The following is a 14042-nucleotide window of genomic DNA, read 5'->3' on the forward strand; positions in this document are numbered from 1 at the left end:
CTTATTGATAAATAGACAATGGTGTGGTTGAAATTGGGCTTAGGATCATTAATTTTAAGGTAAGTAGTTTTTTTTTTTTTTTTGGAGACGACAACAGTTGTATAACCTAATCTATTCTACACTAAGGGGGAGGGGGCGGACCTAAGAAGGCCCAGGAATAATTCGAAGAGGACTGAACCACTACCAGATTAAACGGATGCACAACACACCCGCATGAATTTTTTGAAACAAACAAACCTTGCCTCCCATCCCACCAAGCTAAGTGGTGGCCACCAGCCCAAAGGCTGGTGGTTAATTTTAGGTAAGTAGTTGATGTTTTAGACTTTTGGATATATGCTAAAGGTTCTTCTAGTCTCTATGGTTAGGGCATATGTAGAGCTGTTAATCGAGCCGAGTCGAGCCGAGTATTTGGCTGCCGAGCTCGACTCGAGTTTAATTCGAGCCGAGCTCGACTCGAGCTCGTTAGAAAAACGAGCTTTAAAATGTGCTCGAACTCGGCTCGTTAAATGTACATGTGGCTCAAGCTCGAGCTCGAGCTCGACTCGTTTATCACAAACGAGTCGAGTTTCACGAGCTCGAGCAAATTAACCTTAATAAAAACCTATAATTTTTAATTTTTATAATTTTGATTTCTAAAATGACAAATATACCCTTCATTAACGAGCTCTAACGAGCTACTCGAGTATCAAACGAGCCGAGCTTACTCGACTCGTTAACTAAACGAGCATGTTTCGAGCTCGAGCTCGATTCGTTAATCAAAATTAACGAGCCGAGCTCGAGCCTTAACGAACCGAGCTCTAACGAGCTTTCGAGCTACTCGATTGACTTAACAGCTCTAGGCATATGATAAGAGATGGGATCGGATTTATGAAAAAGTTTAAAATTTTTTCACTAAAGTCTCCTATATTTAGAATTAGAATTTGAAGTGGTTACTCCTTATATTTTGTATGCTTATCTTGCACCCTAAGAGTATATAATGGGAAAAAAAAACCCGAGACAAATACTTGATATAAATCAAGTCACCCCTTATACTGTAACACTTTTTTTTATGTAATATATGCGACACAGAAAAATAATTAAAAAATATGTTCATGATGAAAAAAAAAAGAATTTTGGCAAATAATTCACTATGCAAACTACTTTATGACAACATATTCGTACTTTATAAAGGAAAAAGGGAAAAACCAACCACCAAACTAACTTTTATCCTTTTTTACCACTAGGCAGTTGGCACCAAACCAAAGGACAAGATGGCAATACTAATTTCTTTCCAACAAACTTTCAGAGGATGTGGATAAGCTGTTTTGAGTTGACAGTTACACCATTATGACATGCGAGCGTGTAATTAAGAATAAGGCCCTGTTTAACCTACACCCAAGCGACCAGAGCAGCTGGTTAGATATTTTTAACCATTCGCTCAATGATACTGGGTGGTATCCTTCACAACTTTGTCAAAGTGCTTGGAACGCACTTTACTTTAACTTGGCCATGCATGCGTCACCAATTGGTCCAAATCTATAAGATACTGGTGCTGTCCTCCCTGTTGCTGCTAATACCTCTCATCGCAAATCATCATTGGCTTATGCTGATGAACGTCGAAGACAACCATTTCTCCAGGACCAAATTCCATTGTGGGTTGCTATGACGGGCTACATCACCATTTCAATACTTTCCTTCTAAAGACCATGAGAAAAAGCATCTTCGACTCTTCCAGATCTGGCTAATGAGAAAGTGCATGGGATTGGGACGTACTAGCAAGGGATTTATAGAGGCCTAAGCTAATGATAGTCATTTTTTGCCCCCTTCTTCTTTTTGGCCAATTGACAGCAGCCACGAGAATGATAGACAGGCATTTAAGAGCCCTAAACATGTTCACAATTTGCAACAAGTTTTGCCATACACGATAGTATAGCTTGACTGTACACTTGTTAATTCTTAGTGGTACCCTCTGAACATCTGCAGATATTCCAAAAAGACCTCTTAGGCAATCAAGTCATTCAGATAAGAAAAGAAAAGATAGTTGTAAAAAAGGCACTCACTGTTGAACCAGAGTCTCCATCACCCACTTTGCTATCCCCTTCGTTTAAGCCGTCCCTTAGATTGATAAGTGCTGTTGCCCCTGCTTCAATAGCCGCCTCAAGAAGATAGCCCTAGGAACTAAGCTGTTCGGGCCGACTCAATGTCTGGTGTAAGGACAAAGCAGATAAAAAATTAGGATAATAATAAACCATTGTAAGGTTGCTTGTTATAAACTTCTTAGAACTTCTGGTGTATCAGGAAAGAAATAACACAGCATGGAGCTTTTCCAGGTGAACAAATATTAAAAGGTCGTAAAATTCTGTACATGCCCAAACTTTTAACTAGTAGCGCCAGACATTAATTTATCAGAAGTAGAAATCTCCTAGAAGTCTGATCAGGAAACCTTCATATTTGATAAACAAATGGTATTATGTTTTTGCTGCTAATGTAGTTCATGCCTCTTATGTTTAGGTGGCGCAGGTCAACGTAGCTAGAAAAGGGAGTTGGCTGTTGCTAACTTGGCTAAGACTTACAAAGGGCTGTTTTCCACAAGGTTCATCAAAAGATAGTAAAATTCTTCCATCTAACAAACTTTTGCAATTAAGGTGGTCAATCTATCAAAAACTACATAAAATCAGAACTCATAGACAACAAAGACATGCAACAAACTCAAGCGAATTCAATACCAAACAAAGGAAATGTTCTAGAAGAACATTTACTGACGTTACACTCTTTCGCGTTAGGTAGTTGAAGTAACCATCATACATTTTCCACATCCAGAAATAGCAATCCATATATAAGAACGAAATTACCGCTATGCAGACAACAAGCACAATAGCAGAAACTGAGGAACCAAAAATTGAACAGACCTCATCACTCTTTGTTGAAAGTGACAGTGGAAGGGGAACAGGAATCTTGGCAGGTGGACGATTACCTGTAAGCCACATGAAACTTTCCAGTGAAGTTGTTAACAGATCAATCCAAAACAGTATCTAGCTCGCAAGTGTAGATATATGAATAGTTAATATAATCATTTATACAACAGACTTGCATCACTGATTCAGTTTAAAGATTTCGTAAAAGCATAGTGTCAAGAAATATGTACGTATACTAACCAACAACACCAACAGGCCAACATGGAGCCTTAGTTGGTGCATCCAAGCGGTTCAAAATTTCTTCATTTGCTTTCATCACAGTTATTGAAAATCCTGACAAAAGTTTACAGGTGAGAAGAGATACCATATATATTAAATCAGAAATTCCATCAACATAAACAAACCTGCCATGTCAAGAGAAGTCATAAATGAGCCGGTGTACACCCTCTCAACAGCCAGTCCATGTTCAAGCTGCAACATAGGTACCACTTTCCCAGCTGCAATCATCAATTCCATAACAGGTGTACCTCCCAATCTGCAATACAAAGTGATCAAGTAATGTATACATATACAAGTTCAAGGGGGAAGGTGGAATACACACAATGTTGGACAAAACAGATTGACTAATTACCATCTGAAACTTTCCAAAATCAACTCCATTTTGGAAAAGGATAAGAGAATGACATATTTTCTTAATATAGTCTGAATAATAGTCACTTCTCCACACGCATATAAAGTAAAGCTTTTCCTTTCTCTTGGACTTTTGCAGTTTAAGGAATAAATCCTAGATTTGATAATTCACGTTGACGAAGATAAAAGCATTGCAGATTTAACATCAGATGCTTGAATCACTGTCCAGAAACCATAATTAAGAAAGAAATAAAATCAAAAGGGTAGATTAGGAACAAGAAGCTTCAAATACAGAATCTAGGACTTCTTTGAAACTATCACATAAAAGTAGGACCTATATGTCCTAAAATGGTTTCATGACTTCATTGGCTAGGACATTCTAAAGTATGACATATTGGTGCTTGATAATTCTCCAAATACCTTTGCCATTAGAATGACATAACAACAACGAAGAGAACCATGTAGAGAAATTTGCAAAGAAACCGATCCGTGTAGGAAGGGAATAATGTTTCTAAACTTCAAACATTCTAGCCTTCCAACGAGGTTTCCTATTTCATCTCTTCATCTGATCAAATGAACTTCCTAAAGAGTTGCACCTTTTGTAAATTTTGGAGAAACAACTAATAATAATTGACAAAGCCCCAAGTGATGCCATAAACATCTATAAAAGGAATAGACAAGATGAATATGACTTTAACAGACATTTTCATGCTCCTAGAACTCTTTTACCACTTAATAAGATAATGCACTTTAAGTGACAAATCTAGCAGATGATAGAAAGCCATAAGGAAGAGGAAGAAAAAAGGAAAGAAATGACATGTGAATGACAAGTTAATAATCAAAACCTTTTTTCAACCTGTTCTCGTGCTAATTGAGTATAGATAAGCAGGATATCCCTAAATTCCCATGAAAAGAAGGAACACAGAAATATGTGTAAAATGTTTTAAAGGTATAAAAAATGAATGAATCTTACCCATTAATCAACAGCACTACTCGACTGCCCCGTGTAATAGGAACATAGTTGGTCTCCTACAGTAATATTGGTATGACAATCAAAAACAGTTTCAAACAAAAGGAATAACAAATAGAACTACTACAGTCACTACAGAAAACTTGCTTAAATTGGCTTAACAAGGAAAGCTAATTACACTTACACCAAAGGAACACACACACAAAAACAAAAACAACTTGTTGAAGACCAAACAAGACAAATATCTAGTAGGAATTTTCCTATTACCTAAGAGCATTAGCAGAATTGATAGGACAAATATCAAAATTGAAGGGAAAAAGTACAACAGAAATACAAAAAACATTGTACAATTAATCAAGGAAGATATATTTACCATTCATAATTCACAACATAGAATACCTTCGTTCATTTAAAGAACCTTTGTGATGTGCATTTTTCTTCAATTAATTCTTGAGTTTGGTATTAGTGCTAGATCCCCTAATATATAAACACAATATATATTTATATCAGTAATGAGAATATTAGAATTATTCTCCCATCCCAGATACTCTCTTTCAACTTTGTTCTACCTCCAGCCAGTGTTTATACCTTTATTTCACCAAAATCTGCTCTATCTAAAGCAGTTAAATAGAGCAAAAATCTTTGAAGCACCTTTATGTCACAAACATACTCTTCAACTATAACATGTGCACCTTCGGGATTAGGCATAAAACATGCAAAACTCACTTTAAATTGGTGTTTAAAGAAAATGCAAAATGCAAAATTATTAATTAGAAATCCAGTTGCACAACACCTAGAAGAATTCATGTCTTTTGATCTGAGCTCTATTATCAACAGCAGCAGTAAGTTCCACAAATCTTCATGACAGATTTACATAACAGGAAATCCATAACACTCATTCCCATTATTGTAGGCTTTTAGCCAAAATCAGTATACCAACAATTTAAAGAAACAGGATATGTACCACATTACATAAACTTAACAGATCCTTAATTGTGGAACCTTTTCTGTTTCTATGGCATGAAAGCTACAGCACTTAAAAATCAATATCATAGATGTCACATACCAGTGACAATATCTGCTTCAGAACATGAGAGACAATCACATCCACAGGCTGAAGGTCAGCTACAGCAGCACCTGGTTCTCCATGCTGAAAAAGAATTTGCAAATCAACTGTAACAATATTACACAAAGCAGAATAAAGGTACACTTGGTTTCTTTAAATTCACCATAATGCAATTGTGTTCATTTTGCATTTGTCTACTAATCATTTAGCAGAATGAAAGTATTCTTTAATAACCATTGAAAACTACAACATTCAAACATTTTCTAGAAAATGTGTTGCAGAATGGACCAAAAAAACAAAAGTAAAACAATTCAATTTAAATGGAAAAAAAATTGTTGGGTTAACGGTCCTGTATATGGGCAGCTCTCTCTAAAGCTATGCTGAGCATGTTATGAACTTGTGATCAGAATATCCATGAGCTGGTTTAAAAAATTAGCAAGTTGAGCTTTCAGCCTTAAGCATTAGCTTGTGCATATAAAGGCCAAACAAAATAAGCTCAAAACATTCTGGTTTAACTTCACAGCTCAAAGCATCAGTTACCTGCAGAAAATACACACACACACATATTTATATATCCACAAGTCAAGTTAGCAAAATTTCATGAAGTCTAAACCATTCATTTGAAAAGTAATATTTTCCATCACAACACTTGTTTTACTTTCCTGAAAGGAAACTATTTTACGTTTCTCAATTAGTTGACTTTATAAGGCAGCTAGCCAATCAAATCTCAAAAGGCAAAACATGGTGCTTAAACATGCATTCTTTACAAAGCCAAATCCAGAGGCTCAACATCTGACGCCTCTCTCTTTCCATCTAAACCTAAGCAGGATTATATGGTGGGTCCCCGAAATCTTGAGATGTAAAACATATCCATAATGATTCCAAATTCCAAACAAGTGCTTACAGATTTTCCATAAAAATCTTTAAGGAGAACAGATACAAAGCCCCAAATATCACCTTGAATCTAAAACTAGATATCTCGATCAGTAAATTGCAATATTTTATAACAAAAGATGGAGAGAACTTACAACGTCCAAAGAACATGCAAACAACTAACTATTCATATAAAAGATCACAAATCAATTAACACCAAGCAAAGTGTTGATGGTAGAAAAGACTTACGACTCCAAGACCAAGCTCCATTTTTCCAGGGCCTAAACGATCTGATGTTACTTGACCTGGCAACGTGCAAACAGACAATGCCACACCCATTGTGCCAATAAATTCTGATGCACGTTTTGCTTCAGCTGCAACAGCAGAAAGAGAAAGGCCAGAAGCTGCTGCAGCTCCAGCAACCTTCATTAAGCAATGAAGGGGATGCGAGACTTAGAAATCAAAAAAGAAAAAACATAAACATAAAAGATACTTAGGAAACCAACTATACTACTAAACTCAACCTTGTGGACCAAAACGGTCCCAGCCAAACCCCTTCGTCCAGCTATTCCTCTAGGAGGAGGTAAAGCACAATCATCGCCAACAATTACCATCTGCAAACACACAAAGGATTCGAACTTAAGGATACTGTAACAACTTAAGTACCTACTTTTCAGTTTTCCATAGAAAAAAAACACCTTTGAGTTGAAATTAACATAATCATGTACCTCTACTTTGTAGCCTTCAGATTTTGCTTGCTCAGCTGCCAAGCCAAAGTTCAATCTATCACCAATATAATTCTATCAAAACAAATTTTTTTCAATCAGGAAATTAGAGCAGAATCACAGCTAGACAAGTTCAGTAAAACTCAAATTTTTCCGAAGTATTTAGGATATATGAAGCTCATTCTAGTCATTGTCCAAAACCAATATCAACTGTCAACATAATTACCTTCAAAATCTTGTTAGCCTAAAGTCAACCACAGCAGTAAACTTTCTAAAATTTAGATTAACAATACCGTAACAATCAGGAGGCATCCCATTGGACCAGTCACTGCTCGAATGCCCTATATATGATTAAAACCAGGGAATTAACTCAAAGAAAATAAAGGAAGTATATCAAATATTATGTAATAAAAGAGATATTTTCTATTCCATCTTAGCAAGAACACATCATACAGCTAAAATGGAGTCAGTAGGTGGGGAGGCAAAAACGTCGCCGCAAATTGCTGCCGTCAGCATCCCTTCTCCTACAAATCCTGCCTGAGCAGGCTCGTGCCCACTTCCACCTCCTGTATATCACAAAAATCTCAACATTCAGAAGCTCAGTTTAAGTTGTATCAGATTACACCTGATTTCGTAAGTTTTGCCGCAAATAAGCTTAATTTCTTGAGCATATCGTCCAATCAGCTAAGATCTCCTAGGTGACTGACTATTATAGAAGGAGCAATTGAAGTAAAAAGCCCAACAGAGTATTAATGGTGTAAATAGAGGAAATAAGAGGATAAGCCATTTCACTCTTCTCTGTCAATCAAAATCAGATCAAGAGAGACTAATTATGCCTATATATAGCCAATTCACATTTAGAATGCTATACATTGACTATATGCTAGTAATAAAAAGTCTAATTAAAACTTATGCAACAAAAGTGAAGGATCAGCAAGATTTTGCCGAAAACTAACACATAGTCAAGTTGCTACCAACCTGATATCACTGCAACTTTGTCATGTGTTGAACCTGAGATGTCGGCTCTCAACACAACTTTAACCTGACAATCAAAAGTTTAGTCTAGTAAAATTCTTTGGGACGCGTGGCTAAGGAAGAATATTCGTTTCCAAACAGATACACTAAAAGCAGAGGAAAACTAAGTAGTTCAATGAGAATGAAAAGCATTACCTCAGGGAAACCATCCAAATACTGCAAACCCGGATATGTTTCCACCAAACCTTCAATAAACTCAGTAACAACATCTGTAATATCAAAACAAAAAAAGAAAGTGTCATTATTTAATATCATTTCCAGGATATACCCACGAGAAAAAGATTGCCTTTTTCCTTTTCAAATAGACCTTTGTTTTCAAATGTTCAGTTGACTGTTCAATCAAGCCAAGCCATCACGCTAATATGGATTCAAGTAGTCATTTCCCACATTAAAGAAAGAAATAACAATAGCACCAAGTGTACAACGCTAAAAAGCGCAAGGTACGACGTTTTAATGGAGTACCCTTCTGCAACAGCAGTTGTACCTTGCTTGCGCGCCTAAATTACCAGCAATCAGAATGCAATGCAAAAGATAAAACAGCAAAGCAGAGATCTGAGTACTTCGTTTGAACCAATAAGAAAACGATCATAGTAAAACAAAATGAAATAATAATCCAGCAATTTATGCAATTTCGTGTACTTTTCAACCTTATTTCTGGTACTTTTACAACTTAACAAAAACCAAACAGACCATAGAACCAAAAAAATGCATTGAATGATTAATGTAGATATCCACAAAATTCAATTAATAAACCTTAATTCAAGATAATACTTCAAAAAAAAAAGTCAAAAACCGTCAGATTAAATATCAGGAAAAAAAAAGAGAAATCAAATAAAAAATTAGGTGAGGAATAAAATGCACGTTACCGTTTGGGTCATTGATGAGTTTCTTGCCCTGGAAAGCCATCTGAAGATATGATTTGAATTTTTTTCTTTGAGGAAATGTGAGTTAATTTAGCAGTTAATTTGCAGCACTAACGCATTAACTCCCTCCGCAAGACTAATCAATTCCAGAAGAAAGAAAAGGCAAAATAAGAACCCTAATTCTTTTTCTGCAGAAATTTGGGATTTTTGAATTTTCTCTCTCTAGAATACAGGGGAGGAAGTCCACCTGAGGCTGAGGAGTGAGGAGTTGAGTTGAGTAGAGTTCAATTATTATATTGCGCACTCAACGAGGATGAAGTTAGCTCCGAGTAGTTTTTACTCTTTTTTTCTATTTGGGTAGGACCCGAACCGGATAAATTGACGGCTGAGAAGATTAAGGCCTTGTTTGGATTGCAGTTTTTCGTTGGAAAATTACGTTATTTTTCGTGATCACATTTCTCTATTACCTTTTTCTCTCACATACATCAAATCGCTACAGTAATTTTTCCATGAAAAATCATGAAAAATGCAATCCAAACACAACCTAAATTTAATATTATATGGATTACATAAAAATATTTCAGTCCCATATACTATTAAAATGTAGGGATAATTGCAGAAAACTCCCCAAGGTTTCTGACACTAGCACTCATCTCCCCTGTGGTTTAAGAAATAGCACTGACCTCCCTTGAACTTACTGATTCTTTGCATATTCAGTCCAGGCTAGAAAAAGTGCCATTAAAATATTATTTTAAAGAGTGAGATGAAAAATTTGTGCCAAATTTGCCCTTTGTGCTACATGGCAAGTAGTATGAGTAAAGGAATGATAAAACACTGCAAATCAATTAACAATTAATAAATTTTAAGGGGTATAACTTATGGGCAAATGGGTATTACCTATTCAAAATACCAACTTTTTATGGCCATTTTACTCTCAAACATTTAATTTATGATTAACACATCAATGTTTGTAAGTAAATTCAAAAAGTGTTACAATAATATTCTTACAAAAATGAAATCAGTATGTTTTCTATTTAATATAAATTAAATATTTTTAAGAAAAGAAATGGCCCATAAATTATTAATTCTTTATGGCTTTTCTCCATTACATATACAAATTATCGGCTTTTTATAGGTATTTTATTTTGAATCATTTAATTTATGTTAAATACATAAATATTTGTAACTAAAATTGAAAAAGTGTTGGACCAATATTTTTACGAAAGGGAAACTCTTCCATGAGAAAAAGCAGGTTCCACTCTTCCAGATCTGGCTAATGAGAAAGTGCATGGGATTGGGACGTACTAGCAAGGGATTTATAGAGGCCTAAGCTAATGATAATCATTTTTTGCCCCCTTCTTCTTTTTGACCAAGTGACAGCAGCCACGAGAATGATAGACAGGCATTTAAGAGCCCTAAACATGTTCACAATTTGCAACAAGTTTTGCCATACACGATAGTATAGCTTGAGTGTACACTTGTTAATTCTTAGTGGTATATACATAACTTGTAACAGTTTTGGCTAAGTTGTGAGAAGTTGTGGCTAATGTCATATATAACAAAATATACATACATGTTTGTATGCATGTACAATTATGGACAGGTTCATAGCAATCCCCCGCCACCTCTCTCTCCCTGTCGGAACTAAGCAGCAGTAGAAACTTTATTTTTTTTTTTTTTTTGCTTTTTCCTCTCTCCCCATCTTCTCCCTCTCCCTGATGCAAACATAAGATTCAATGATTCATATTCAAATCATACAAATAGTTGATCCATTGGAGTTCGTCAAATCATTATCCAATCATCCATTGGAGTCATCAAAACCGGATCCCTCTCTAAGTTTTGTTGTTTATTTAGTTTATAAGTGTTAAATTGTCATTTGTCTAAGTTAAACTCCAGTCGCGTGTTAGTTAGTAATTAGTATTAATTTGGAGTTAACTTGAGTCATTAACTAAAACGCTAAGGTCATGTTGACCATATTTAAATCTTAAGTCAAGTTAGTTTCCTAATTCTAGCCAAGTTAGGATTTAGAAACTAGTTAATTGTTTCCAAATTTAGTTAGGTTTTGAGCCTTTGTAAAAGCTATAAATAAGTCTTAAATCCAAACGATTTTCATAAGACATGATGAATCAAAGAAAATTTCGACAAAACACAAGTCTCTTGTCTAAGAAATCAAAACCGGAATACTTGAGAGGATTCTTAACTTTTCAATTGACTTATCAATTCAAAATCACGTTGAATTGTGGCGTCATTTTATTATTCTAATCAATCTCAAGCGGTCCTTGATTGGATTAGAATCCATCCAATTTTGTCCATAACTTGATCGAATAAGATCTTTCCACTGCCTAATCAACTTAGTTCTTTAAAACAGGTTCTTATTGGGTCCAGTTCGTATCAGTTGGTACTTTTGAGTCATCAAAGTCAGTCCAATTCGTGTTCAAATCTCAACTCAAAGTGAACCAGATTCATATATGTCACTTCCTTGTGTGTTGTTGGCAACAAGTCATTGAACTATTTGAGAAATTTCTGATTTTTTTCAAGTAAGGATATCGATGACTTAGAGAATTGCTTGGGGAGCTTTTTAGAGCATCTCAAACACTTGAATGATACATGAATATGAGTGCATACGCATGAGGGTGTGTTGTGAGGCAATTTTACGTTGTTTTATTTTTACTAACCATTTTTCAGGTTAAAGATGAATACCAAAGGAAATTCACACTAATTTAATCGTACTATGGAAGATATGATGGGTGAAGTTAAACAAATTTTGCATGAAACTTTCAAGTCTTTTCATAGACGCCTTGACCTAATAATAAATAAGGATGTCAAGAGGAGGGGTTCTACACAATTTAATTTCAAAATCCAATCCTATCTCTTTAAAGTTAGCATATTCAAGATGAAGGGAGGAGGTTCAGTCGATAACTAAGCATGCAAATATATTATTCATAGATGAAGGACTTAGTCGAGTATGGGAGACATATCAACACCTCCTACAACAAAATTTTGAGAAAGAGAAAACTGAGTGTAGTTATAAGAGTGTAGAGGTAAAACTTGAAAGTGCTCTTGAGGTGAAAGTCAAGGAGAGTGAACAAAAGAAAGTAAGTGAACTTTCAAAAGTATTGAGTGAGGAAAAATTCTTGAGTGGTTCGGCCATAGTGGAAAAACAAAAGGGAAAGCCGACGTCTATTACAAAATCTAAGGATGTGAGGAGAGATTCTTACCGTACTAACTATCTCAACTTTGCAATGACTAGTATTTCTTGTTTTATGCAGGTTAAACAAAGTGCAATTGTATTAATCTTAAATTGTTCAATTCCTACGTCCATTGGCGAGTTAAAGAACTTTCATGGAATTGGAGTCTTAAGTGTTTGACGATCGATGTAATTTCATCAGCTGAATGCTCAAGAAGTAACACGGATATGTTTTAATAGAAATTATTATGATCTACTGGATACTATATAACCTGTATCCCAAGATTCCCCACTTTCCTTTCTGCAAAATCTATAGATATTTGGGAGAATGAATCTTCTTCCTCTTCGCAACTGCAGCAACTTAATCTATCCAATCACCAGTCTTTCTTCTCTTTACCTTCCATTCTTTGCCTCCTATAGTACAAAAGAGTTTCATACACAACAAGAGCTAGAGAAACAAGCTGAAGAACAGCAGAGAGAAGACGGGCAACAACTGAAGCAAGAAGCTTCACTTGTGTCCCCAGCCAGAATTCAGAAGCTAATAGCTTCCCAGTCAGACCCTCTTCTTGCTAAAGAAATCTTCGACTTAGCTTCTCGTCAGCCCAATTTTCATCACTCGTACGCGGCATGGCATGTCCTCATCCTCAAACTCGGCCGCTCTGGCCACTTCTCTCTCATGCAGTCCCTTCTCTCCTCCTTCAAATCTCAGAATTATTTCATTTCTCCTTCTCTCTTCTCCCAAATTATCAAAATTTATGGTGATGCTGGGCTGCCTGACGAAGCCCTGAAAGCATTTTACTTGATTCTCAAGTTTAATATCAAGCCTCTTCCCAAACACCTCAATCGCATTCTTGAAATTCTTGTCACTCGCCGTAACTTCCTCAGCCCTGCTTTGGACCTGTTTAAATCTGCTCAGAGATACGGGGTCTTCCAGATACCAAGTCTTACAACATTTTGATGCGTGCTTTTTGCCTGAATGATGACTTGAGTGTTGCATATTCCCTGTTCAATCAAATGTCCAAAAGAGATGTTGTTCCTGATGTAGAGTCATATAGGATTTTGATTCAGGGGTTCTGTAGGAAGAGTCAGGTTAATAAGGCTGTTGAATTATTGGAAGATATGTTGAACAAAGGATTTGTTCCTGATGCTCTAAGCTATTCTACTCTTTTGAATAGTTTGTGCAGGAAACAGATGCTCAAGGAGGCTTATAAGCTTCTATGCAGAATGAAAATTAAGGGATGCGATCCTGATCTTGTTCATTACAATACTATTGTTTTGGGGTTTTGTAGGGAAGGCCGTGCTTTTGATGCTTGTAAGGTTCTTGAAGATATGCGATCCAATGGGTGCTTACCAAATTGGGTGTCTTACCGAACATTAGTTGGGGGGTTATGCAGTCAGGGCTTGTATGATGAGGCCAAATCATATATGGGGGAGATGTTTTTGCAGGGATTTTCTCCACATTACTCAATAGTACATTTGTTAGTTAAGGGATTTTGTAATATAGGCAAGTTTGAGGAAGCTTGTGCAGTTTTGGAGGAGGTATTGAGGCATGGGGTAGCTCCACATATAGACACTTGGATGGAAATGTTACCTAGAATTGCTGAGGTGGATGACCCTCAAAGTATGGGCAATACCTTGAATCAAGTTTTGAAGATGGAGATAAAACCTGACACAAGACTTGTCGATGTTGGTGCTGCTCTGGGTGAATACCTGGTTAAGAAAATAGGACATCGATCAACCAAGATATGATCTTCTTCTTCAGAATCATTGGATTGATCAAAATGTGTCAACTGAACATG

The 14042-nt window shown here is 36.0% G+C and overlaps 1 protein-coding gene and 1 pseudogene across 2 annotated transcripts; one reads left to right on the forward strand and one right to left on the reverse strand.

Moving 5' to 3' along the window:
* Positions 1 to 1140: 1140 nt before the first annotated feature.
* Positions 1141 to 9327, reverse strand: LOC113769549 (putative 3,4-dihydroxy-2-butanone kinase). Of its 2 annotated transcripts, XM_027314025.1 has the most exons (15): positions 9060 to 9327; positions 8329 to 8402; positions 8137 to 8200; positions 7612 to 7724; positions 7452 to 7499; positions 7162 to 7233; positions 6958 to 7047; positions 6683 to 6856; positions 5561 to 5644; positions 4498 to 4553; positions 3299 to 3429; positions 3135 to 3227; positions 2889 to 2953; positions 2040 to 2183; positions 1141 to 1956 (listed from the first exon to the last, which is right to left on the reverse strand). In XM_027314025.1, the coding sequence occupies exons 1-14, from the start codon at positions 9097 to 9099 to the stop codon at positions 2151 to 2153; spliced, it is 1137 nt and encodes a 378-aa protein (XP_027169826.1). In that variant the 5' UTR covers positions 9100 to 9327; the 3' UTR covers positions 1141 to 1956; positions 2040 to 2150. The 2 variants fall into 2 exon arrangements, with proteins under 2 accessions (XP_027169826.1, XP_027169827.1); XM_027314026.1 differs by lacking the exons at positions 1141 to 1956; positions 2040 to 2183 and having other exon boundaries at positions 2932 to 3011.
* Positions 9328 to 12431: 3104 nt separating this feature from the next.
* LOC113768972 lies at positions 12432 to 13992 on the forward strand (annotated as a pseudogene).
* Positions 13993 to 14042: the final 50 nt, after the last annotated feature.

The sequence above is a fragment of the Coffea eugenioides genome, chromosome 4, assembly GCF_003713205.1.
Source record: "Coffea eugenioides isolate CCC68of chromosome 4, Ceug_1.0, whole genome shotgun sequence".
Lineage (NCBI taxonomy): Eukaryota > Viridiplantae > Streptophyta > Magnoliopsida > Gentianales > Rubiaceae > Coffea > Coffea eugenioides.